General features: G+C 60.1%; 1 protein-coding gene across 2 annotated transcripts in view; it reads left to right on the top strand.

Moving 5' to 3' along the window:
* Nucleotides 1–26,247, top strand: part of Gng7 (G protein subunit gamma 7) — a 45,607-nt gene extending 19,360 nt beyond the window's left edge. Inside the window, exons 3-5 of one of the 2 annotated variants that reach the window (XM_037198223.1) lie at nt 22,670–22,721; nt 22,846–22,962; nt 25,809–26,247. In XM_037198223.1, the coding sequence (XP_037054118.1) occupies nt 22,879–22,962; nt 25,809–25,934 (210 nt within the window). In that variant the 5' untranslated portion in view covers nt 22,670–22,721; nt 22,846–22,878 and the 3' untranslated portion in view covers nt 25,935–26,247. The remainder of the gene's footprint in view (nt 1–22,669; nt 22,722–22,845; nt 22,963–25,808) is intronic. The other variant, XM_037198222.1, reaches the window with a different exon arrangement.
* The last annotated feature ends 736 nt before the right edge of the window (nt 26,248–26,983 follow it).

The raw sequence follows: 26,983 nt of genomic DNA, 5'->3' as shown, positions 1-26,983 counted from the left end.
CGCTCGGACCTCTCCACTGTCTGGGAGTTACTCCTGGCTCCGGGATTTGTTTTTGCAGTGATGAGGGTGACTCTGACCCTCTGACTAAGATACTACCTGACCACCCCCCAGCCCTCACTGGGATTCTGGGAGGGCTCCACCCTGACCACGCCCCCAGCTCCTCACTGGGGATTCTGGGCGGGGCTCCACCCTGACCACGCCCCCAGCCCCCACTGGGGATTCTGGGCGGGGCTCCACCCTGACCACGCCCCAGCTCCTCACTGGGATTCTGGGCGGGGCTCCACCCGACCACGCCCCCAGCCCCTCACTGGGGATTCTGGGCGGGGCTCCAGCCTGACCACGCCCCCAGCCCCTCACTGGGGTTCTGGGCGGGGCTCCAGCCTGACCACGCCCCCAGCCCCTCACTGGGGTTCTGGCGGGGCTCCACCCTGACACGCCCCCGACATTGCCGGTTTCTTTGAGCTCTGTTGCTGTCGGGCATGTCTCCCGTGCCAGCCCTGGAACAGTTCTGCAGACACTTCACTACCGACAGTTTTCCAGTCCTATGCACTCTGCGATGTCTACGTGGACACGTGCGTGTCATTTTTCACAGTAAGGCCAGCGTCTTCTCTGGCTGCGAAGTCTTCCTCCATGTCAGCTGTGTTCCGCAGGCAGACAGGGGCTGTGCTGGCTCTTCGTGGCTGAAGCATAAGGTTTTGTTCGATTTACTTTTTGTTTTGAGACAAGGTTTCTCTGTGTAGCTTTGCGCCTTTCCTGAAACTCACTCTGTAGCCCAGGCTGGCCTCGAACTCACAGAGATCCCCCTGCCTCTGCCTCCCGAGTGCTGGGATTAAAAGGCGTGCGCCGCCACTTGAGTGTTGTGTTAATTTCTTTTTGAGACAGGGCTTCTCCAAGTAGCCCAGTTAAGCTTCGAAGTCGGTCCTCCTGCCTCCGCCTCTGAGTGCTGGAATCACAGACCCGGCCCCAGGTGCTGGTTTATGAACGAGCCTGAGGTGTGCGGTGGGGCACAGGCCACATGTGGGGATCCTTCCCTTCCCAAACATTCCCCCGTCTGTTGCAAGTGTGGAAAGGGACTCGGGACAATATTTCATGTTATTGTGGGTTGTTGTTTTTTTTTTTTTGAGACAGGGTTTCTCTGTGTAGTTTTGCGCCTTTCCTGGAACTCGCTCTGTAGACCAGGCTGTCCTCGAACTCACGATTTCATGTTATTGTACAAGGCCATTGCATCTAAGAGTATGTGTGTGTTTGGGAGTGTGTGTGTGTGATTATGTATGTGTGTGTGTGTGTGAGTGTGCATGAGGTGTGTGTTTTGTGTGGAGGTGGGTGGGTACACATGTGGAGGTCAGAAGACGATCTGTGTGGGAGGCAGATCTGACTACTGTGTGGGTTCAGGGGTCAAGCTCAGGGGACAGGCGTGGCCGCAAGCCCCTGACCCGCTGAGCCCGCTCGCCAGCACGAGAGAGAACACGTTATTCTGTGTCAGGATGGCCGCCTGACCGTCAGCCCATGACGCTGAGCAGGAGCGACCCGACCAGGAAACGCAGCCGGGTACGGAACCCACAATGGCTGGCATTGGGGAGCAAGGGCAGCTTGGCTTGAGTTCAAGTCTCCCGACTGATTGTCCACCTGGGCCGAGTGTCCCCAGCACGCCCCCCGCCCCCAGGCTTCTCAGTCCTGCTGTGGGAAGTCCCGTGTTCTCTCGCCATCCTGGGACCCCTCCTGGGCCATGTACACGTGAGCGATGGTCACCGAGCGCTGGGAGTCCTCTCCGTGTTTAGAAAAGATCATGAAGGGGGGCGGGGGGGGGCACCCCAGAGGCCACGCGAGGCTGTGACCCCCAAGGACTGACGTGTTTGACTTTGGATGTGAGGACACACACAGCTCAGGGTCAGAGGCAGAGAGTGGCAGGGCAGACACTGTGGGATGGAGACACGGCCCTAAGCCTTCTGTGTGCATGCTTGCCTGTGTGTGTGTGTGTGTGGTGTGTGTGTGCATGCCTGTGTGTGTGTGTGCATGCCTGTGCATACGTGTGTGTATGTCTGTGTGCATGGTGTGTGTGTGTGTATGGTGGGTGTGTGTATGCACATATGTGTGTGCGTGGTATGTGTGTGCATGGTAGGTGTGTGTATACCTGTGCATGCATTGTGTGTGTGTATGTATGCGTGCATGCACATATGTGTGTGCATGGTGTGTGTATGGTAGGTGTGTGCGTGCCTGTTCATACGTGTGTGTGCATACGTGTGTGTGTGTGTGTGTGTGTGTGTGTGTGCTCGCGCGCCTGCACCTGTTGGTGCTAGCATGTGCATTCTCCCATCTCTACCGCCAGTCAGTGCTGTTCGGGTCCAGCCTGATGACCAGGGTGAGGGTCCCACCCGCCCCAGGCCCCTGGTTAACGCACGCGGTGGCCTCCGGGGACGGGACCCAGCGGGCGGTGACCTCAAACCAGCCCCAGGGACTCTGCTTGACCCCCGTCCTGGCCCGCGCGGGCCTGAGTGTGGATCCTGCAGGGCCTGGCTGCAGCCGGGAGGCGGAGCGCCTGGAGCCCTCGCGGGCGGCGCGGAGATTCGCATTCCTGGGATGTTTTTCCTTAGCCGTCGCTGCTGCTCACAGCCCTTTCCTGACTTCCGGCAGACAGGCCTCAGCCGGAAGGGGACGCTGGCTCCGTGCCAGCCGGGAGCCTTTCCACGCGGGAGTCCGGGGTGCGAATCCTCCCAGCCGCGGCCCAGACAGAAGCTGGAGACTCAGCCCGCCCCTCCGGCTGTGTGACCCCAACCCTTTCACGCGGGGTCCCCCACCCCCTGCGTTTCAGGGTGGTGGAGCTCATGGTGGGTGGAGGCTGCTCGGTGCTCTGCAGGGCCCGGGACACCCCACAGAGAAGGACCCGACTGACGTCCCCGGGCGCCTGGCCGGGTGTGTGTGAGCTGGTTCCACAGGCCCGAGGCAGGAACCGGGCATGCGCCGTGGAGAGGGTCTGTGTGGCTCTGTTGACATTCGGCTGCGAGGCGTCCTGTGTCCCCGATTCACCCAGACTGCGGGTCCCCTCGGACAGTGCACATCTGTCACCCCGCATTTTGGAGGAAGAGGTAGAAGGACAGCAAGTTCAAGACCAGCCCGGGCACCTTAGTGAGTCCCTGTTTCAAAATAAAAGCTAAAGAGTACTGGGAACTGTTTGTAGTGGCTCCCGCCTTTAATCCCAGCACTCGGGAGGCAGAGGCAGGCGGATCTCTGTGAGTTCGAGGCCATCCTGGGCTACAGAGTGAGATCCAGGACAGCCAGGGCTGCACAGAGAAACCCTGTCTCGGAAAAAAAAAAAAGAAAGAAAGAGAGAGAGAGAGAGAGAGAGAGAGAGAGAGAGAGAGAGAGAGAGAAACAGCCAGAGCAACATAATGAAACTTTCAAAAAGTGGATGGCTGGAGGCGTGGTCAGGGTGGAGCCCCGCCCAGAATCCCCAGAGAGGGGGCTGGGGGCGTGGTCAGGGTGGAGCCCCGCCCAGAATCCCCAGAGAGGGGGCTGGGGGCGTGGTCAGGGTGGAGCCCCGCCCAGAATCCCCCAGTGAGGGGCTGGGGGCGTGGTCAGGGTGGAGCCCCGCCCAGAATCCCCAGTGAGGGGCTGGGGGCGTGGTCGGGTAGATTTTGTTGGCAAGGCTGGAGGCTCTGGTTAGTAACGACGTCACTGGTTAGTAACGACGTCCCTGGTTAGTAACGACGTCCCTGGTTAGTAACGACGTCCCTGGTTAGTAACGACGTCCCTGCTGTCCCGTGCTGACGCTGCACACCTGTGGGGAGACCCAGGGCTTTCAGGATTTTTGGCTCTCAGGGCCCTGCTGACTTTGCCCGTGTGTGAATTATCCACGCCGTGCAGTCGGGTGGGGACAGCGGCCGCCCTGGGGCTTTGCGTGCGGCCCTGTTCTCCCTGGACTCGGTCACAGATCCAGGTCAGGCGGCCTGGCTGACTCTGTCCGGTGGTCCCTCCTCCGCCCTCGGCAGCAGGAGCATGCATGCGTGACACACAGACACGGCAGCAGGAGCATGCATGCGTGACACACAGACACGGCAGCAGGAGCATGCACGCGTGACACACAGACACGGAGCAGGAGCAAGCACGGGTGACACACAGACACGGAGCAGGAGCATGCATGCGTGACACAGACACGGAGCAGGAGCATGCACGCGTGACACACAGACACGGAGCAGGAGCATGCATGCGTGACACACAGACACGGAGCAGGAGCATGCATGGGTGACACACAGACACGGAGCAGGAGCATGCATGGGTGACACACAGACACGGAGCAGGAGCATGCATGCGTGACACACAGACACTGAGCAGGAGCATGCATGCGTGACACACAGACACGGCGGCTGCGTGTGACACACAGACACGGAGCAGGAGCATGCATGGGTGACACACAGACACGGAGCAGGAGCATGCATGGGTGACACACAGACACGGAGCAGGAGCATGCATGCGTGACACACAGACACGGCAGCAGGAGCATGTACGCGTGACACACAGACACGGCAGCTGCGCATGCACGCGCGTGCACACGTCGGGCCAGCTCTGCTCCTGCCGGGCAGCCCCTTTCCCAGAAGCCTTCCAGATGCGTCCCAGAGCGCAGCCAAACGAAAATAAATCCGAGTCACCGCCTGCTCTTCTCCCCCGCCTGACAGCAGCAGCTGACCTCCGTCCTGCTCAGCTGAGCGCAGAGCAGCCCCAGCCCCCCCCACTGGGTTAGCAGAGGAGGGTGCGGGCGGAGGGGAACCCGCAGGGCCCAGGAGTGGGGAGGCAGCCCAGCCTCACACCCGGTGCACCCTGAGGGACACCGGCTGGCTGAGTGAGTGCAGCACTCCTTAGAACAAACGCCCCAGTCCACCCTCAAAAAAGCGGGGAGCCAGGGCAGGAAGGGGTGCTTGCCTGCATGTGCTCAGGGCGGTGTGATTCATGAGCGGAAAGGTGGAAACAGCATCCACCCCATTGCGGTACGTCCACACAGCGGCATATTACGCAGCCGTGAAAAGGAAGGGCATCTGACACTTGCTGCAACATGGGGGGCCCTTGAGGACACAGGCTCGGTGACAGAGCCAGACGTGATAGCACACACCTGTCACCCTGGCACTCAGGACTCAGGGGCAGGAGGGGCAGGAGTTTTGGGCCAGCCTGGGCTACATGAGACCCTGTCTCAAAACGCAAAGTTAATTTTTCTGAACAGAGCATTTTGGTTCGTGCCTGCCATCCCTACACTCAGGAGGCTGGTGCAGGAGGATTGCCGTGAATTTGAGGCCAGCCCAGCCGTTGGTGGGAGTCGAGTGTGTTTATTTATGTTTATTTCACTATTTGTGTGTTGAACCAGCCTTACTCTCTGGCCTGAGCTAGCTTGGAACTTTCTCTGTAGCCCAGGCTGTCCTCCAACTGGTAATCCCCCTGCCTCAGCCTCCCTGGTGCCAGGATATCAGGTATATCCCATCACACCTGGGTTAGTTGGGCCTGCTCATGGAGGTGAGGGCTGTTTAGGGGGTGATGGAATGTTCTGGGGCTCTGCCGAGATGCTAACGCACCGGGCGCGTCTGGGAAGGCGGCATGGACGGTGCGATTCCAGATCAGCGAAGTGGCCTTCTCTTACAGTAAAGGCCCCATTGCTGGGCTCGGCAGGCAGAGGCCCCGGGCTCCACCCCAGCACTGCAGAAGCTAGGTCTGGGGTGTCCCATGTCACCCCAGCACTCCCTGAGGTGGAGGCTGAGGACAGGAGGTCAAAGTCCATCCTCAGCTGCACAGTGAGTTCCGGGCCAGCCTGGGCTACATGAGACCCTGTCGCCCCACAGTGGAAAGGCAGCTGCCCTGGGTCCTGTGTGAGTCGGGTGCCCGGCTCTGAAGCCCTTGTGTGAAGACGGGGAGAAGTTCTGGGGATTACCCCGGCCCTCCCGAGTGCTCGCTCGCTCCTGTGGTGTCCTCCACCCTCAGGCTGCGTCTGAGTGGGGCGGGAGGGGGGGGCAGAAAAAGAGAAGCGGGACTCTCTGTTTTCAGATCCTTCCAGGAGGCGACGGGGTGACATTTCGGAGTCTGGCTCCTGGAGACTTGGAGAGGAGCAGGTGGCAGGCACCCTGGAAATGTCACCCAGGGCACGAGGCCTGTGGCTGTGAGCCGCACCCTCCACCCTCCGCAGGCCAGGCGCGTCCCAGTGCACTGTGCACAACACTCAAACCACAGACACACACACGAGTGCATTCAGGCACGCACACACACAGGTACTCACATGTGCACACACACATGCACACACACATGCGAGCTTGCACATACACATATGTTCCCAGGTTTTACCCAGGCTGCTTAGGGCCAGAGCACTAATCTCTGACTTAGGGAGGGAGTCGGGGGCTGTCTGAACCCCACACAGTCGCCCACAAGTGCGTTCCCCGTCCGCCCTGCATTCGGAGACAAATCCCCGAGGTCCTGGGATCTTCCCGTCCGTCCGCTGTTTTAGGAGGAGCAGGGAGCCTGGCACGTGGTGTCTGTCTGTCCGGCCTGCGCTCGGGTGGTCGTCGGAGGCTTAGATCCCAGCCCAGCGTGGGCTCCTCAGAGAGACCCTGGGTCAGACCCCGGCACAGGCCGGGTGGGCTGCGTGACACACTGGCCCTGACGACGGGACTTCTGTCCAGCTGTCCCCCGGTGTCTGCTGTGTGTGTGTGTCTGTGTGCGTGTGTGTGTGTATGTGTGTGGTGTGTGTGTGTGCATGTGTGTATGTGTGTGTGTGGTGTGTGTGTATGTATGTGTGTGTGTGTGCATGTGTGTGTGTCTGTGTGTGTATGTGTACATGTGTGTATGTGTGTGTGTGTATGTGTCTGTGCGTGTGTGTGTGCGTGTGTGTATGTGTACATGTGTGTATGTGTGTGTGTGTCTGTGTGTATGCATGTGTGTGTGCGTGTGTGTGTATGTGTCTGTGTGTATGTGTGTGTGTGTGTCTGTGTCTGTCTGTGCATGTGTGTATGTGTGTGTGTGTCTGTGTGTGTATGTGTGTGTACATGTGTGTATGTGTGTATGTGTGTTTGTGTCTGTGTGTGTCTGTGTGTGTGTGTGCATGTGTGTGTGTGGTGTGTGTCCTGTCTGCTGCCTTAGTCGCTTCCTAAGCCCTGCTCGTCAGGTTGGCTGCGTGTAAGCTCGTGTGAGGTAGCCCCCCCCCCTTCCTCCTTCCTTGCTTTCTTTTCTGCCTTAGGATAGCTTTATTCTGAAGCCCAGGCTGGTTTGAAACTCACGGCCATCCTCCTGCCTCAGCTTCGGAAGCCGGAATGGCTGGCAGGAGCCCTGCTCTGGACACGGCTTACTCACCTTAACACTAACCACAAAGCACAGACGACAGAGATGAGGTAACTCCGTTGCAGCTGGAGTAAACTTGTATCTCTTGTGGATGGTTACAATGCCTGCTTTGATTTTCTTTCTCACTCTCAAGGTCCCGAGGTCAATGCACTAAGCTGTTCCAGGGTGTGAGTGAGCAGGAGAAAGCGCGGTGATCCCAGGGTTCTGGGACAGCTGAGTTCCACGGAATCAAACAGGGTCTTGGGATGCACCCGGGGACTAAGGGGAGCCGCTGTACCAATGGGGAGTATAACATCAGCATCCTGGTGCATGCTGGGAGATGACATGGGCACCTTGAGTGGCAGGTGATGTGCAGTGTGTGCCCACCACGTGCAGATGTACGCATTTGGAGGTCGGGGAATGTCAAGACCCCCCTGCCCCCTCCCTCTCTGTCACCTTGAGGCAGGGTCCCTGGAGCTGGGCTGGCCGCCTTCGGCTCCGTCTCCAAGTCCCACAGCTTTGGATGACAGGCTTGGCCGCCACGCCTGATGCTCGGGGACTCTACGGGCTTCACGCTTCGTGCACATGATCTACCCACTGAGCCATCTCCCCAACCCGAGAGATGGACGTCTCTGATGCTGGTGACTGGGACACAGATCTGTGTTCTTTTAAAATGTGCAAGGGCTGGCTGGGCAGCAGTGGTGCACGCCTTTAATCCCAGCACTCGGGAGGCAGAGGCAGGCGGATCTCTGTGAGTTCGAGGCCAGCCTGGGCTACAGAGAGAGATCCAGGGCAGCCAGGGCTACACAGAGAAACCCTGTCTCAAAAACAACAAAATAGTAGTGTGTGTGTGTGAAGCTGAGCATGGTGATGCAAGATCCCAGTACTGAGGAGGTGGAACTGAAAACAGGAGCCTGGCAGTTGGGGTCACCCTCACCATCCTGCAGAAGACCTTGGGGTTATTCCAGGGCGTCAGCGGTGAGTGCCTTGATTCTGTGTGATTTCGGATACCTAAGTGATGTCTGCAGACATGTGCGGCTGTCCGGACTGTGGAGGTTGGGACAGCTACTCAGCACCCTGCAGGGCCCAGGACACCCCAAGGAGAAGGATCCATGCCCCAGACCTTCCCGATGTCAAAGCTGCTACAATGCTAGACTCAGGCTCTGCACCTCCCACTGTGAGGGTGGAAAAACCCTGCTGGGCTGGCGTGTGAAGGAAGAGGGTCCGGGGTGGCTGGCAGGGATCACAAGGGAACTCCCTGACCACAGGGCGACAGCCTCGGGGCATTGGCCCAACCTGGGCAGGAAGTCAGGCCTGGGTTGATATCACCGGGGACAGACCCCTGCAGAAGCAGCACAGGGTGGGGATGGGCCCGGCGCCTACCGACGGACTACCCAGTCTCACAGGGACCCGGGCTCCAGTCAGGCCAGGAGAGCTGAGGCCTAAGATGGGGGAGGGGCAGGGCCTCTGTTTCCTCTCCAGCTCCACCCGGCATCCTGCAGGGTGTGAGAGAGGAGCTCTGTCAGCCCAGCTGCTCGGGAGACTGAGGCAGGAGGATCCTCGGTCAAGGCCTGCCCGGGCTGCAGAGCGAGTTCAAAGCCAGCCCAGGGCAGGGGAGATTGCTCGGTTGGTAAAGTGTTTGCTGTGTAAGATCGGGGACCTGATGCATCGCCAGCATCCATGTAGCCCAGCAGTGGGGGCCAGGGGATGGGAGGAGCTGGCTGGCTGCTCTGTAAACGAGGGGACAGCGGCCAGGCCAGGCGTGACACCCAGGGTTGCCCTCTGACCTCCTCAAGTGACAGCCAGGGCCACTGAGCAAGACCCTGTTTCTAAAATAAGAGCGAGAAGAGGCTGGAGAGCCAGCTCAGCGCCCAGGGGCCCTCGGGGCTCTTGCCGAGGATCTGGTTGAAAAACAAGGTTTCTCTGTGTGGCCCTGACTATCCTAGAAGTCACTCTGTAGACCAGGCTGGACTCAAACTCACAGGAGATCTTTCTGTCTCTACCTCCTGAGAGCTGGGGTTAAAGGCATGCGCTACCACTGCCTGGCTAAACATGGGGTAGAGAGGAGGCATGATCAGGGGCGAGGAGTTTTTCTACGCTGATGGCTCCGGATTCCATTCCCAATACCGTGTGTGTGTGTCTGTGTGTGTGTGTGTGTGTGTGTGTGCGCGCGCGTGCGTGCCCACACCCCAGTGCTTGCCAGACAGCTGACCCACAGTCTGCCCTTGCCTGGTGCTGTCACGTGCCCCATTTCCCTTCCTCTCGACCCCAGCCTGGACTGCAGTCAGATCCCGCTCTCCAGTCCCCGTCACAGGGTTTAACCTCACTGTGGCTCTCCACCCTCCCGGCACGTGGCTCACATCAAAGGAGCCCGGGGACGGCAACCCTCCCCAATGTTCCATGCAGACGCAGGTGCCCAGAATTTTGTTTTCCTTTGGCTGGTGTGTGCACCTCTGTGCCCTTTGACCTCAGCTAGGGCTCTCCACCGATTGGCATGGAATAATACAGATTGGAGGACACAGATGAGAATGTGAACAGCGTGCTCATCTGTGGGAGAAAGCCGCTTTCTTCCATTTCATCCATGTATGTGTCTGTCTTCTTTTCTTTGCTCATGACAGCATGTCATGATCCTCCTGCCTCAGTCTCCAGAGCCCTGGGTGACAGACCTGCATCAGCCTGATGGCTCTGCATCCCCCAAACTGGAGAGCAGAGGCAGGGTTCTGAGTCTCACGTGTGGATGATAATATTTTAGACCAAACTTGCTTTCTAAAAACATCACTGGAGCTGGGCGGTGGTGGCGCACGCCTTTAATCCCAGCACTCGGGGAGGCAGAGGCAGGAGGATCTCTGTGAGTTCGAGGCCAACCTGGTCTACAGATCGAGATCCAGGACAGGCACCAAAACTACACAGAGAAACCCTGTCTCGAAAAAAACAAAACAAAACAAAACAAATGAGAAATAGCATTTAGCGTTTGTTCAGTTTTCTGGGGGTGCAAACACTCGGTGTCAAGCTTCTTTCCCAGCAGAAGCCACAGCCACCCAGGCTGAATGCTTGTCATCTCAGAACTGGCTCAGAGTCCCGAGTTCAACTCCAGGTCCCTGTGGATCAGCTCTGTGATCCCTGTGCCTTGTGCGGGTGGGTAGGTCTGCCTTTCTACTGTGTAAGAATATTGCAAAGGCCGCAGTAGAGGCTGGGGAGGCTGCCCAATGGTTAGAGCACTGGCTGCTCCTGCAGAGGACCCGGGTTTGGGTTCTCAGCACCCACACAGTGGCCCACAACCACCTGTTACTTGAGTTTTGGGGACCTGACACCCTCTTCTGGCCTCTGCAGGCACCAGGCACACACCCAGGCAAAGACATGTGGGAAACACCCATATACATAAAGTAAAATAAATAAATGTGGTTTTTGTTTTGTTTTGTCTTGTTTTTGAGAGAGGGTTTCTCTCTGTAGCTTTGGAGCCTGTCCTGGATCTCACTCTGTAGCCCAGGCTGGCCTAGAAGTCACAGAGATCCTCCTGCCTCTGCCTCCCGAGTGCTGGGATTAAAGACGTGCGCCGCCGCCGCCACCACCACCACCACCGCCCGGCTATTCCAGCCTTTTTTATAAAATTATTTTATGTGGATTTTGTCTGCATCTGGGCACCACATGTGTACAGTACCCACAGAGGCCAGAAGGAGGTGTTGGGTCCCCAGAACTGGAGTCAGGAGCAATTGTGAGCCCTGTGTGGGTGCTGGGAACCGATCCTGGGTCCTCTGCAGGGGCGGCCTGTGCTCTAACCATTGAGTGTCTCTCCAGCCCGTCCACTCTTAAAATTCTTCTGCTGTGTGTGTGTGTTGTGTGTTGTGTGTGTCGGGTGTGTGTGTGTGTGTGTGTGTGTGTGTGTTGTGTGTGTCGGGTGTGTGTGTGTGTTGTGTGTGTGTGTGTGCGGGTGTGTGTGTGCATGCGTGCGTGTGTGTGTGTGTGTATGTGTGGTGTGTGTGTGTGTGTGTGTATGTGTGGTGTGTGTGTGTGTGTGTGTGTGTGTGTGTCGGGGTGTGTGTGTGTGGATTAGTGGGCTCACCCATGTGGATGTCTTTTGCCAATGTCAGGTGTCTCTCACGTTTTCTGAGGTGGGGTCCCACTGACTCAGGACTCAGGTCAGGGACCCGCCGCCTCTGCTCCCCAGCTCCGACCGCAGTGTGCCCTGCCACACCTGGCTGCTCATGTGGGTGCTTGGGTTCGAACTCACACCTGCTCGCTGGCACAGCAATCATTTCCCCCTGAGGTTCCCCCTGGCCCTTCATTTGTTTATTTATTGTAGTTTCGGGGATTGAACCTAGGGCGTTCCTCATGCTAGGCCAGGCCTCGCGGGGCCACAGCCGTGGGTCTCTGTGAGAGCTTGCGGTACCTGCCCTGAGGGGCACTGAGTCCAGATCCACGTGCGGAGTGGGAGCAGCCACGGAAGGCCAGTGCTTCTGCAACATGTAGTAGTCTCTAGCGGGACTGTCGCCTCCCACACGGCAAAAACAAGGCCACGCGTGTGCCCCGAGGGACCCACCGAGCTCCACGTGTGGCTGGTCCTCTGTCCGAGGCTGCCCGGCCGTGGGCACCCCAGTCCTGGGACAGACATGGCTCTGGGGACAGACTAAGCTGAAGGAAGCAGGATTAATGGGTTCCCTGGACTGGGGGACACGTGTCCCTACCCTTGAGTGACAGTCCCAGATCCCAGCTTCTAGAATGTGCTGGGGGTGGGGTGGCTTGCAAACATCTACACAGGAAACCTGGGGATGCATCTCTCCTCCCTCAGCAGGGGCATGCAGACCGAGCTGGGGACCGTCCTGGATCTCTCAAGGCACGGTGTGACCACACAGTCACGCCAGTCCTCCGGAGGCAGGGAGACCAGGAGACCTCACGCTGATGGCTCTGACAGGAGCAGAGGGGTCACCAGCCCTCTAGATACCGCGCTGGCGGGAGCCACTGTGGGAACTGTCCTTATCTGTTCACCCTGGGCCGCAGCCCAGGGAAGCTGTGCCATGCTCTGGCCCTCAGCACTGGGATACAACATGACTGTGTAAAAGTCATGTCCAAGAGGTTGTGATGGACTGAGGGGGGTTAGTGGGGTGTAGCAGTTTGTCAAGCCCCCAGTCCAGCCCTGCCCGCTCTCCAAGCCGACCCTCCCTCCCTCCCTCCGCCCAGGAGCTCCAGCCTCACGAGACCAGCGCTGCCCTGTGCCCTGGCGTGGCTCCAGGGTGACGGCATTTCCTCAGTGCCGGGAAGCACAGAATGGGTGACAGGAGGCACGGGGCTCTGTGTCCTGGCCCAGCCCCCGTTCCCAAGCTTACAAACTCTCACATGATCGGGGCCACCCTCTCCACACACACACAGCCCGAGGGGACCAGAGGCCACCACCCGCTGCCCCCGGAGGGCCAGACGGGTAAACAGTGGTCCTTTCTCTCCGGCTCCCGTCGTCACCGAGGTGGTGGCCCTTCCTGGGCTGCGTCACCCCCGTCATCACAAGTCATTTTGGGGCTCCGTGCTGGCAGCGGGGGACCTGCCCGGCCAATCTGTTTTTGCCTCTTGTGGACATTTTACTCACGCTGTTCTTGGACCCTTTTCTAAATATAGCCACACAGGGACGCATTTAGTGCACGAACAAAGGGACCTCGGCCACAGCAGTCACAAGATGCTGTTTTTCATCTTGGTCACTGATTTCCCTTGGAAATGCGTCCCCTGAGTGTCCTCACGTGGCCAACCCCACGCCCTGCCCCCGCGTGACCAAGTGACCCCGAGAAGCTGCAGGCTTGGCGCACCCAGCCTAGGGTCGGCTCTCCAGGGGACCGTGACCTGCGCTTTCCCGTGGGCCGACATTCAGGTGCCAGCCCCTGTCCGTGGTCTGTCTCTCTGTCCTCTTCAGTGTCCGGTGTGAGGCGAGAGCCCCCTGAGGGCCGGGGAATGCAGTGAGGGTCCCCATCCCAGCACAAAGGAGCGGCCCTTCAGGTCTGGCTCACGTTGGCCAAGGCCAGCGGTGCTCTCAACACCAGCTTCTCTCTGGAGCCAAGCCAAGGTCCCCCGGATGCTGGGGTCGTTGTTCCGGAGCATTCTCTATGGGGCCTGCACCCACTCCATGCCAGCAGCTCCCCGAGTGCTCCCCGAGTGCGCCCTGAGTGGCATGGCCACCTTGGGGGAGCCCTAGGTCTGGACCCACTGCAGGAACATGGGTCAGGAGGAGACACGCCCCTTCCTGCCTGAAGGAAGCTGTGCGCACAGTTGCATAATTAAACTGGAAAAACACTCGAGCGCCACACGGGTGGAGAGAGGAGACGGCGCAGCTGCACCACACGGGTGGAGAGAGGAGACGGCGCAGCTGCTGCACAGAGCAGTTTGGCAATTTCCGGAAAAAAAAACAAAAACTGAGCACAGCCTATCCCATGACCCGGCAACTTGAAATCACCCCGAGTGCCCCGATCCTGGGCTCCTTGTGTGTATACCCCAGAGGCATGCAGTCATCACCAAGGTCCTGCTGTATACAGTTGGCATGCAATTGTGTTCAAAATGCTTGTGTATACAGTGGTGTGCAACTGTGCCCAAGGCCTGGTATATACAGTGGTGTGCAGTGGTGGCTGAGGCCTGTGTATACAGTGGTGTGGGGTCGCGGCTGAGGCCTGTGTATACAGTGGTGTGCATTGGTGGCTGAGGCCTGTGTATACAGTGGTGTGCAGTGGTGGCTGAGGCCTGCGTATACAGTGGAGTGCAGTCGTGGCTGAGGCCTGTGTATACAGTGGTGTGCAGTCCTGACCCTGCTATCCCGCTCGGTAAACAGCTCCTCTCTGAACACCGCGTGCTGGGAGCGAACGTTCCGCATCCGCCTCCCGCCGTCGCTCGCGGTTTTGTTTTTGTTTGGTTTCCACTCGTTTCTTCACTGGTTTTTGGCAGCCAGAGGGGAGACGGAGGAAAACCAGCCAGATTCCTGGACGTTGACAGGGAGACGGGAGGAGACTTGGCCCCTGAGCCTGTCACCGGCTCTGGGAGGCTGAGGAGGAAACGAGTTCAGGACCAGAGCGGCCAGTTTAGGGAGGCCTTGCTCAAAACGGAAAGTGAAAGGCGGGCCGGGGGCGTGGTCGGGGTGGAGCCCCGCCCAGAATCCCCAGTGAGGGCTGGGGGCGTGGTCAGGGTGGAGCCCCGCCCAGAATCCCCCTGGAGTAGTCAGGGCACCCAGGACCCCCAGTCTATCCCTCCTCCTCCACCGGACACCGGCTTTCCTGAGTCAGACAGCTCATCTCCAATCCGGCCTTTATTATTTTTTTTAAGACCCCGGTCTCCTGTAGCCCAGGCTGGCCTCACTCTCTATGGACCACCTTGGATCCTCCGGCCTCGGCCTGCTCCGGCCCCCGAGCTTGGCTTCCGTGGTGCAGGATGCACGGCCGCTCCGTCCTTCCCACCCCTCCCGCGGGGTCGGGGGCCGCGATCCAAAGGCTCCTCGCGTCCCTGCTGGGCCCTTGCTGGAGAGCGCGGGGGCGCGGCCGGCCCCTCCCCTGTCCCCCCCCACCTGCCCTCCCCTGCCCCTCCCCCCGGCCGCCCCTCCCCCACCCGCCCTCCCCCCCCCCCCCCCACCCCGCATTCCCCGCATTCCCGGCCCCTGACGCGGGAGCCCCGGGACTTTCTCACCGCGCGGGCGGGCGGCCGCTTTCCCAGCCCGGCAGGCCCGGCCCAGCTATGAGAGCTATGCCCGGCATCCGCAGGTTCCCCAGCATTTTTGGGTCTGGACGTCATTGTTTCCTAAAGTAGACAGGGAGGTGGAGAAGAAACCGACCGCGGCCTCCGGGCTCCAAAGCAGAGCCGCCCTGGCCTGGACGGACGGCGCAGCGGTTAGCACACCGGCGGCCCCTGCAGGGGACTCGTCCGTTCCCGGCACCCGCCCGGGGCTCACAACCGCCTGTGACTGCAGTTCTGAGGACCCGACGTCCCCTCCCGGCCTCCGCGGGTACTGCACACTGTGCACAGATGCCCCGGCCACACACGAGCACGCACACGCACACACACATACACACCGCGCGCGCGCGCACACACACACACACACACACACACACACACTATTTAGAAGTAGAGCCGTAGCCTGGTCATCGCAGCCCTCTGGAGGCGGAGGCAGGAGGATTGTGGTGAGTTTTCAGCCAGCCTGGACTACACATGACAATTGTTTCTGAATCAAATTCAGCCCGGTGTGAAACGCGGCTTTAATCTCAGCAGAGGCAGGAGGGTCTGTGAGTTCAAGGCCAGCCTGGGCTACGCGGTGAGACCCGGTCTCCATCAGTCAATCCTGTGACATTCGGGGCTGGGAATCGCAGGTCGAGGACCCGAGATCGTCAGTGGGGTCCACTCAGCTCCTCGATTTTATTTTTCTTGTTGGTTGCTTTTCTTTTGAGCCGTGGTCTCGCTGATGATCCCAGACTAGCCTCAAAGTTGTGACAATCCCCCTGCCTCAGCACTGGGACGACGGGTGGGTGGAGTTACTTGTGGCCAGGGCCGCGCTCAGTGGAGACACTCGTCCTGCTGAAGCCCGGGGGTCCATCCCAGCAGGGCTATCCTCTGCTACATCGGGGTTTCGAGGCCAGCCTGGGTTACATGCGACCCTGGAAGGAGAGGGCCGGCGGGAGGGCTCAGTGGCGGAGCAGTGGCTGCCGAGCCTGAGGCCGGGCGTTCAGTCCTCCTCAGGACCCGTACGGACAGACGGACAGAATCCCCGGGCCTTTCCAACTCCACGAGGGAGCACACAAAAAACAAATACACGCGAGGACTTTTATTTTAATTTGCTTAAAAGCCAGGCAAGGTGGGGCACGCCCGTCACCTCAGCCTCAGCCGGGATGTCACCACGAGTTCAAGGCCAGCCCGGGCTCCAGACCGAGACAGTCTACAAACACACACTCAAATAGCCAGCTACAGTGCCAAGCAAAGAAGCCGGAGCTACTTGGAAAGCTGAGGCAGGAGGATTACGTCAACACGGAAATTTTCACTACTCGAGAATATTCTGTCAGGATATTATTATTATTGTTGTTGTTGTTGTTGCTTGAGCCGGGGTCTCATGTAGCCCAGGCTGGCCTCAAACTCCCTATGTAGACAAGGATGTCCTTGGACTTCTGGTCCTTCTGTCTTTGCCTCCCAAGATCTCGGATGACAGGCCTGAACACCATGTCCCATGCTGGAGAGGGGACCCAGGGCTTTGTGCACGCTAGGCAAGCACTCCACCAACTAAGCTACGAGCACTCTGCGCACTGAGCTACGAGCACTCTGCCTGCTGAGGCCCCGCCCCGTGCCCCTGGCTGGGAGGCTTTTACCAAACTCCCGACCCCCAGCACATTCCAGCACATGTTTTCACTCTCTGTCCCCAAGCAGGTGACTTGACCTCGTCATCTGACCACAGTTGTGCAAGGTGACAATCTGCAGGTATTTTCCTCCAAAGTCCACGTGCCTCACAAAGAGGTCACCGAGGTGGGGCTCCTGTCTCAGGGGTGCAGGAGACCCAGGGGATCCCTTGCCCCATCCCAGAGCAACTGTTTTTCCCTGGGCAGAGAAGGCGAGACTCGGATCCAGGGCCTGAGGAAGCGGGATCGCGGATATCCAGCAGACCTCTGTCTTCCCGGCCCGGTCCCAGAACCGGGTCCCTGGCGGTGACCTCATCGCGCTCCAGGCCTGGCCACTCTGTGGACTCTGCTGCAGTTATTCAGCTAGGGTTCAGGGGAGGACGTTTGTATCGATTCATAAGCAGTAGATTCACAGAGAGAACATGTAGCCCAGGCTGGCCCTGAATGCTAATCCTCCCCCCGAGTCCTGGGGTGACAGACGTGTGTTACCCCACCAGGTCCATGCACTGCTGCATGTGGTCCCCACGGTTTCGCTGACCGAGGTGAGCTCTTCACCAGGTGAACCCCAACTGCCCTGCCCCTGAGCCACAGGCACCGCCCACGGGGCTCAGCCCGGGCCCCTGCTTTTTCCAGGTCCCCCTGGGGCCATGCGGGGGGTGGGGATGCCTGTGTCCCCACGGCCTCGGGACAGTCAGGGGAGGAGCCGGAGGCTGTACACGGTTTCTCAACAGAAGGCTGCAAACCAGCCTGGCCACATTCGCAGGCCACCTCTGCTCACGCTGTTTACATTTGACTCTTGACCTGGATCTGGACGCACGCGTGCGCGCCTTTCTCCGTGGCCACGGCTGCTCGGGGTCCCCTTTCCCCTGGGTCAGGGACCTGGAGATTGCCCAAGAGAAGTCCAGAGCCGGGAGCGTCCCTGCACTGTGGCCTGTGGGCTCTGTCCTCCGTCGTAGTCAGAGAGGGACGGGACGTCGTATTCTTTTTCTTATTATTTATTGTTGTGGGGACCGAGTCTTATGTAGCACAGGCTAGCCTCAAACTGGCTGTGTAGCTGAGGGCAGTCTTGAACTCCCAGCCTCTGCTGTGTGTGCAGAGGGTCGGCACTGTGGCCAGCTTGTGTGGCGCTCCGATGGGACCCAGGGCCTCCCGCATGCTAGGCAAGCCCGGTCCCCTCTGAGCCACGAGCGCTGTTCTCGCAGGGTCCCCTGGAGGGTGGTGAAGCTGAACTGGGCTAGCGGTGGCCTCGGTCCAGGCAGCTCGGTGAGCTGTGATGTGACCAGAGTTCATGCCTTTCCACTTTACCTCCAGACCTGTTGGGGTCACAGGGTTCTCTGATAAGGGAGACCTCGTCCCAGGGGACAAAGGTCACGGTGTCACCGCAGGGAGCAAGGCCACAGTGCTCTGCACCCACGGAGCCCTGTGCACCTGCTACCCTGTTGACCCCCACCACACTGAGGCCCTGGCGCCCTCTGCCACCCGCCTGGGCCACCCGGAACCTGTCACGGCGGGGGGGGGGGTGAGCACGGCTCAGGGTGCCGTCCGGTTCCGCCGTTTTGCTCTGTCCAGGCTGCGCCCTCTGCCACCCGGTCGGAGACGGCCTGTGAATCCGTAACTGAACGCAAAATCTACCAACAAGCAAGCACATGCTGTTGTCCCAGCTCTGCAGAGCTGAGGCAGGGGGATCGGGCCATCCTCAGCTACACAGTCATGGGGGGAAGGGGGAGATGATGTGAGGCCTGTCCCCAAAACAAACAGAAAAGGAGCTGGAGAGGTGGCGTGTGTGCGTGTGCACCTCAGTGTGTGTGGAGCTCAGACCACTTCGGGAAATCTGTCCTCACGGTCCGCTCTGTAAGTCCCGGGGCTTGAACTCGGGTTCTCAGGCTTGGCAGCAGCGCCCTTACCCACCGAGTCGTCTCTGGCCCGTGCCTTCTGTCTTTGATGGAATATTACTCACCCATGAGAAAGAACAACGGGTGTGAGCAGTGATGGTGGTGATGTCCTGAGGGGAGACAGAGGCCGCTCAGGATGTGAGGCTCCTGTCCCAGGACTTCCCACCTACAGCAGAAACGAAGAACGGAGCCAAGGTTACTGAGGTCGGCTGCCATGACACAGAGCAGAAGTCAGGGCTGCAGCGGTGGCCTGCGTCCCGGAGGGGGTTACATGGCCGTATGCGCTTCCCAAACCGCTGCCCCAGGGAACCCCAAAGGGTTTCACTGTGTGTGTAGGAGCTCTTAACAAGAGCCACGTCATTGGTGGGAGTCCTAAAGAAGGGTCCTTGTCGAGGGGCGGTGGCGGTGCACGCCTTTAATCCCGATGCTTGGCAGGCAGAGCCAGGCGAATCTCTGTGAGTTCGAGGCCAGCCTGGGCTACACAGAGAAACCCTGTCTCAGGGAAGAATAAAAAGGAACGGTTGCTGTGATTTACCTCCTCCTTTTTCCTTAGTTTACTTATTGGCTTTGGTAGTGGTTGTTTTGTTGGACAGAGGTCTCAGCACAGGCTGGCCTTGAACTCACTATGTAGTCAAGGATAACCTTGGATTCCTGACCCTCCTGCCTCCACTTACTGAGTGCTGGGGAGGAGACAGGCACCTCCGTGCCTGCCCTAAGACCTTCCTGTGTGACCCGTTCTTGCCGGTCTCTCGCTGGCGTCCTCAGGGTCATGCTGTCCCTGTGGCCATGGAGCACGCCTTCGTCACTCTCGTTTATTTACTTCCTTACTTATTCATTAATTTATTTCTGAGACAGGGTTTCTCTCTGGAGCCCAGGCTGGCCTTGAACTCAGAGATCCACCTGCCTCTGCCTCCCAAGTGCTGGATCAATGGCCTGTGCCACCACCCCCCAGATTATGTATGTAGTATGTATTTATGGGTTTTGAGACAGGGTCTCACTGTGTAGCCATGGCTGTCCTAGAACTCGCCATGTAGACCAGGCTGGCCTCTGCCTCCATGCCTGGGCCTCGTTCCTCTGATCTTTGGGTTTTCCCTGTGTCTGTCAGCACCGGGCTGAGGCACTGTGTCCCCCCCTCTCTGCCTCCCACGGCCACAGGTCTCTAAGGTGGAGAATGTTTCAACCGTCTCGTCATCTTTTAGTCTCCTGTCTTCGGACTCTCGGTTGAGGAGGGTCAGGGAGGGGGTCGCATGGGTTGTATGAGGCCGGGGCCATGGCTCAGCCGCAAAGAACTGTTCCAGGAACCCGGGCACGCCTGGCCGATTCCCTGCCCCCTGGACCTCAGAAGGGGCTCCCTTGGGTACCCCAGCTCTTCCCCCCCCACCTCAGCATGTCAGGTTCCAAGCGGACCGCCTCTGAGGGCCTCAGCGGGCCGGTGAGCAGGGACACAGGGTCTCTTGGAGTCCATGGAACCAAAAAGGGACTGAGACAAAGCCCTCAGGCCCCAGGGACATGTGTGGCTGTCGGGGGGAGCTCCTGGCATGGAGTGGGTGGAGGCCCGGCCTCACACACAGCACCAGGACTCCCCACACCGTGATGCCGTCCAGCGTCCGCATCACCCAGGAGCCCCTGGGTGACTTGATGACCTGTTCCCCACCGTTTCCAGCTCTGTGTCTCTGTGAGCCGTCTCCACCAAGCGTGGTTACCAGGTCACCCTCCCTCAGGCAGCACCCGACGGTGTAATTATATCTCTCCCCAGGACGAGAGCTAAACCCCAGCCCTGGCCTCCTGGCTTCTCACTCCAGCTCCGCAGCACACACAGAGCTGCTCCAAAGGCAACGCTGTTCTGAAAGGCTGTCACCCCAAGCGGCACCCCGAGTCCTCCCCTGCTGCCCGCAGCCTGGTGCTGCAGTCCCTGTGGACACCCCCGGGAGCTCTGTCCCCCAGGGCTGCCACGTGCTGAGCCTGGTGGCCAGCCGCCTGTGGGGAGTGCGGGCAGCTGACTCAGCAGCCCGCGGGTTTGCCTGTTGTTGACTTACTACTCGTGGGGGGGGGCGTGGCTGGGCGGTGAGTCAGGGACTAGCTGGTGACACATACTTCTGCCAGGACAACAGGGGACAGCCTGCAGCGTGCAGGGAGGGCCTGAGTCGCACCTCAGAGTGAGCTGACCCATGAAAAAAAAACCATGTACCAGGAGAAGACAAAACATGTCCAGACATGTATGTGGGCAAACACAGCCATGTCCATACTGAGATATGCAGAGGTGTGTGTGTGCGCGTGCATGAGCAGTATCGGCCTGGAATCCCTGTGAGGGGATGGGGGCGTGGTCAGGGTGGAGCCCCGCCCAGAATCCCCCAGTGAGGGGCTGGGGGCGTGGTCAGGGTGGAGCCCCGCCCAGAATCCCCCAGTGAGAGGCTGGGGCGTGGTTAGGGTGGAGCCCCGCCTAGAACCCCCCCGCGAGGGGCTGGGGGCGGGGCTCCTCCGTTGAGCCCTGGCTCTGCATGCACATAGTCAAACACACATGCCCATACCGCATGCCTGTGCAGAGACCCCCTGTGCACACACAGCACACACCTGAAGACAGACACTGACCTGCTCCCGCTTCCATCTGGGCACACTGATCACACACACACCCTCACACGGCTGCATCCTTACGTGGATGTGCACACACGTGTGCTGAGCCGGACTCCCAGCCCTCCACTTCCCAGCCTCCCAGGAAAACACACACTGAGGCCTGGCCTCGTTCTCTGAACCCAACTATATTTAGCTGAAGAGAATCTTAGCTTTCCGTGTCCTGCCTAGAAGTCCTGATGAGTGATTCCTCTGCAGCCACACGCTGAGGCTCCGGCTTCTCTGCCCCTGGGTGCTGGATGTCTGCCCACACCCCAGGGAGCCAGGCAGGGCCAAAGATGTTTTTCTATTATTATTATTAATTGAAACCTGATTAAGAACTTCTTTTTTTTTTTTTTTCCCAAGACAGGGTTTCTCTGTGCAGCCCTGGCTCTCCTGGATCTCGCTCTGTAGCCCAGGCTGGCCTCGAACTCACAGAGATCCTCCTGCCTCTGCCTTCCAGAGTGCTGGGATCAAAGGTGTGCGCCACCACTGCCCGGCAAGAACATTGTTAAACTGGATGTGGTAGCTTATGCCTGTCAACCCAGACCTTAAGAAACTGAGGCAGGGAATGGCCAATTGTTCCAGGCCAGCCTGGGCTGCATACAGAGACTCTGTCACCAACAAAGCAAACAAAAGTTGATGTCTGTTCGTCTTTATCTGCAACAAAAAAGCACAAAGCGATTCCATTGAGCCTCGCTTAATGTGACATTTGATAAAACTGTGGGCAAGGGCTGACAAGAGGGCTCAGCAGGAAAAGGTGATTGCAGCCAAGACAGACCGACGACCTGTGTTCAATCCCAGGGACCCACATGGAAGGAGATAACGGAGTCCCACGAGTCGTCCCCTGACCTCTGCATGGATGCTGTAACCCATGCAAACACTCACACTCACACACACACACACACTTATGCACATGCATCTGAACATGCAAACAGGCATGCATACACAAATATTTTTCAACAATAAAATGTCAGGGCCTCCAAGATGGCTGGTCTGATAAAGACACTTGCCACCAAGCCCCAAAGAACTGGGTGAATGAGCCAGAAGAGAGCCAACTACTCTGGTACGTCCTCTGACCGCATCCACAACACACAAAATATAAATAAGTGTCATGGAGGGCTAGGGTGTGGCTCGGCACTCCGGAGGCCCTGGCGTCTGTCCCCGCTGCCCTCCCCGCCGCCTGGGCTGTCCGAGAGTCCCTCCTCGAGGTGACTTCCCCAGGAAGACCATATCATGCAGGAAACGAAAGTGAAGCCTTCACCATTGTCCCACCGACCTCGGGTAGCCGAGCCGTGCCCGGTCACTGGCTCTTCTGTCATCCTGGGGCAACAAAGCCTCCGCTTGAGTTCCCTAGCTCGGGACAGACAGACAGACAGACAGACAGTCTTCAGCTGAATTATCATCAGGCCCAGCCTGGGCCATGCCAGTCACAAGTTCTGGACCTGTTGAATGAATGAATGAATGAATGAATGAATGTGTGAACGGGTGAGGGAGGGGGCTGGGGTGACCACAGACCCTGATCCCATCCCCATCATGTCCATCTCCCAGTGATTGCTGGCCGCCTGCCACCCCAGCCGCAGGGACGGACGGACACTGGCAGGTACTGGGTGCCCGCCCCCTGCTCTGAGCAGCCGGCCAGTCCTCTGAGGGGTCCGAGGGTCGGGCCGGGTGGTTCCGGGCTCGCGGGTCTGGGCCGCAGGTTCACGTCCCTCTGTGCCCGCCAGCTCTCTGGACGCCGGGGTCCAGGCTGATGGCTGATGATGTCAGGGACTAACAACGTCGCCCAGGCCCGGAAGCTGGTGGAGCAGCTGCGCATCGAGGCTGGCATCGAACGCATCAAGGTGAGCGGCCCCCGGGGGGCGGGGTCAAGGTGAGCGGCCCCCGGGGTGGGGTGGGCGGGGTCAAGGTGAGCGGGGCCTGGGGGGCGGGGTCAAGGTGAGCGGGCCCCGGGGTGGGGTGGGCGGGGTCACCGGCGCGCTGAGCCGTGGCCTCCGCTTAGGTTCCGGCCGGGCGGCCTTGGGTTCCCCGGGCTTCTCAGCATAAAGAGACGGCTGTTGCTGTTGCCCGGCGTTCTGTTGGGACCGAGACGGGGTTGCCGAGACTGTGACCCTCCCGCGGCGTTTTTTCTCACCGTGGTCCCCTCACCCACAGTGCTCGGTCTGTCTTTTTGGCCACCACGGGTGGGATCAGGTGTCACAGACAGGAATGGAGCGGGTGGTGTCTGCTGCTGCCACAGTTTGGCGTGGTTTTCATTTCCTGCTTTTTGTTTTGTTTTAGTTTGGTTTGGGTTTTGGTTTTTCGAGGCAGGGATTCTCTGTGTAGTTTTGGTCCTTTTCCTGGATCTCACTCTGTACCCAGGCTGGCCTCGAACTCACAGAGATCCACCTGCCTCTGCCTCCAGAGTGCTGGGATTAAAGGCGTGCGCCACCATGCACACCTGGTTGGTTTTCATCTCTTGCAATAAGATTGTTTGGTTTGTGTACAAAGCGGGGAAGCTGGGGGCGTGGTCAGGGTGGAGCCCCGCCCAGAATCCCCCAGTGAGGGGCTGGGGGCGTGGTCAGGGTGGAGCCCCGCCCAGAATCCCCAGTGAGGGGCTGGGGGCGTGGTCAGGTGGAGCCCCGCCTAGAATCCCCAGTGAAGGCTGGGGGCGTGGTCAGGGTGGAGCCCCGCCCAGAATCCCCCAGTGAGGGGCTGGGGGCGTGGTCAGGGTGGAGCCCCGCCTAGAATCCCCAGTGAGGGCTGGGGGTGTGGTCAGGGTGGGCCCCGCCTAGAATCCCCAGTGAGGGCTGGGGCGTGGTCAGGGTGGAGCCCCGCCCAGAATCCCCGTCAGGGGCTGGGGGCGTGGTCAGGGTGGAGCCCCGCCCAGAATCCCCCGTCAGGGGCTGGGGGCGTGGTCAGGGTGGAGCCCCGCCCAGAATCCCCCGTCAGGGGCTGGGGTCCTCGTCCAGGACAGACACTCTCCCAGCCTGCAGGCGGCCCGAATGTCATGCCCCAGCACCACCAAACATAACAACAGGGTTACACTGATCCGCAGGCCTCAGCACGTATTCGTATTCATGGGCTGGGAAGGGGCGCTGGGCCCCAGGCGCTTTCAGCGGGGATGAACAGAACCCTCTCGGGCTCGGTGCTGTGTGGTCACAAATGGGCTTGATCCCACGTGACCCCAGCCCTTGGGGCCGGCCGGGCGGGCAGAGGACTCCTCACCGGAGGCCCGTGGGCCCCGGCCGCAGGTTTCTGCGGACAGACCCGCTCAGCCAACGCATTCCTTGGGGCGGAGCAGAGAGCGCGGTCCCGGATGAAGTGGTTTTGTGTCTGAGCGGGTGCCAACCCCGGCCTGAGCGGGGCGGGCGCTCGGGGTGGTTCATCCCGCCGTCTTTGAAGTCGGGAGGGGCCCTCACATCAGCCAGCCCGGTCTGCGGGTGGCACGGGTGTCATTAGCCCGGTCACCCTCGCGGGCACCCTGGGGTTCTGCATCCCTTCCGCAGTCACCGAGGCCTGGGAGGACTCCGTGGCAGGGACTCGAGTGTCCGGCGCCCACACCAGCTATTCTGAGGCCTCGCAGTCTATCCTTGGGGTCCCAGAGGGAGAATTTCCAGGCAGGGGTCTGCATCTGCGTGTTCAAGGGCAGCCGCCGAGGGCACTGCGTGGCGTTTCCCCTCTGCGTGGGTGGAATGGTCCCCAGGGCTGGGCAGCCGGGCGGGGCCAGGTCCCCAGTGTCCCAGCGACCAAGATAACGGGGCTTCAGATCAGCGGCGTGGAAGGCGGGTGTGGGGGGGAGGGAGTCCGGTCTCTGGGGCCAACCCGGGCACCAGAGTGAGACCCCGTCTCCAAAGCGAAGACCTGTGGACTACTTAGTACGGGGGTGCTGGTTCAGGGCTGATAGCTCAGTGAGTAGAGTGCTTATCGCTTGGTTGCTGGAGTGCTCATGCACGCACCCTGGGTCCTCACCAGACACGGCGGTGCACGCCTGTCATCATCCCCAGCTAGAGACCCTGTGTCAGAAAATCAAAACAACAATGGCGGCCTATCAAGATGCAGAAGCCGCGGCCGAGGTGCCCAGCACAGCCAGCAGCCCCCGGGGACCGGACGGGGGCCGTGCAGGGGTGTGACCACGCCCCCATCCGCCTGACCACGCCCCTCACTGGGGATTCTAGGCGGGGCTCCACCCTGACCACGCCCCAGCCCCCCTCACTGGGGATTCTGGGCGGGGCTCCACCCTGAACACGCCCCCAGCCCCTCACTGGGGATTCTAGGCGGGGCTCCACCCCGACCACGCCCCCAGCCCTCACTGGGGAGTCTAGGCGGGGCTCCACCCTGACCACGCCCCCAGCCCCTCACTGGGGATTCTGGGCGGGGCTCCACCCTGACCACGCCCCCAGCAGGACCATAAGTCACTCAAAGCCTGTTTCAGGAGCCATCTCCTTATTCCATCTCCATCCCCTAGCAACCATGCACCCACTTCCTGTCGCTGGATTCACTTGCTCTATAACTATCTTGACATGGAGTCCACACTGCGTGGCCTCTTGTGTCTGATTCTCTCACCGAGCGATGTCCTCAGAATCTCTCCATGTTGTAGCCTGTGTCGGAGCCTCGTTCCTTTTTGTGGCTGTGTAGTATTCCACAGCCCGTGTGCCGGGGTTTGAGCGGCCATCATCATCTGACTGCCCTCCCTGCTTGCGCCTCCCAGGTCTCCAAAGCCTCTTCAGAACTGATGAGCTACTGTGAGCAGCATGCCAGGAACGACCCCCTGCTGGTCGGAGTGCCGGCCTCGGAGAACCCCTTCAAGGACAAGAAGCCGTGCATAATCCTCTAGCGCCGGCCCTGCTCCCGACGCCTCCCCGCCCCGCCCGCCATGGTCCGATTCTTACTGCGAGAAAAACCGAATTCCTCGGGCTCCGAAGGAGCAGAAGCCCGCGCGAGGGCCGAGCCCGGGTTAGGGTGGCGCTTGGGCCCCGCCGTGCGCCTCTGAGCGCCCCGATGTTCGCCTCCCCCCTGCCGTCCAGTGTCCCCGGGGCCCCGAGGGACGTGACCAGTTCTTCACGCTCCCCTCGCAAGCGTGAGGACCTGAGTTCTAATCCCGCATACAAAGCCCAGTGCAGCCGGGCGGTGGTGGCGCACGCCTTTAATCCCAGCACTCGGGAGGCAGAGCCAGGCGGATCTCTGTGAGTTCGAGGCCAGCCTGGGCTACAGAGTGAGTTCCAGGAAAGGCGCAAAGCTACACAGAGAAACCCTGTCTCAAAAAACCAAAAAAAAAACAAAACACAAAACAAAAACAAAGTGCGGCCGCACAGGTCTGCACCCGGCGCGCACGGGGCCGAAGGCAGGGTCCGAGGGGCGGCCGCGCTGTCACCGACCTCCGGAGGGGGGCCCAGCCTCGCTTGCCCCGCACGCCGTGCGCTGCCGGCGTCCCTCCCGGCGTCCCTGTCCTGCGCACGGCCCTCTCCACCCGGGTCTGCACGCAGCGGGGCCGTTGCGGCTGTGGCCGGATGCGGGATTTTGTCTCCTAAGCCTGAGCCCCACGTGGTCCCGGTGGCCCCCGTTCCCTCCCCGTCCCCAGCCACCAAGGACAGACATGCAGACTCAGTTATCCTGAAAGTCAGAGAGGGGGTCACAGAGGTGGGCGGGGTCCTGCGTCCCACATGGGGGAGGTCACTGTGACTCCGCATCCCCTCCCCTCGCTGGACCAAATCACCTTCCAACTAGCTGGAACCGGAGACCCTCAGTGTGAGCACCGCAGACCAGTTCTGCACTGCACCTCACTGGAGATCCTGGGCGGGGCTCCGTCCTGACCACGCCCCCAGCCCTCACTGGGGATTCTGGGCGGGGCTCCACCTGACCACGCCCCCAGCCCTCACTGGGGAT

This window comes from Peromyscus leucopus, chromosome 22 (genome assembly GCF_004664715.2).
Source record: "Peromyscus leucopus breed LL Stock chromosome 22, UCI_PerLeu_2.1, whole genome shotgun sequence".
In the NCBI taxonomy this organism is placed as follows: Eukaryota; Metazoa; Chordata; class Mammalia; order Rodentia; family Cricetidae; genus Peromyscus; species Peromyscus leucopus.
Note: the sequence above shows the minus strand (reverse complement) of the source record. Positions and strands in the feature narration are given on the sequence as shown.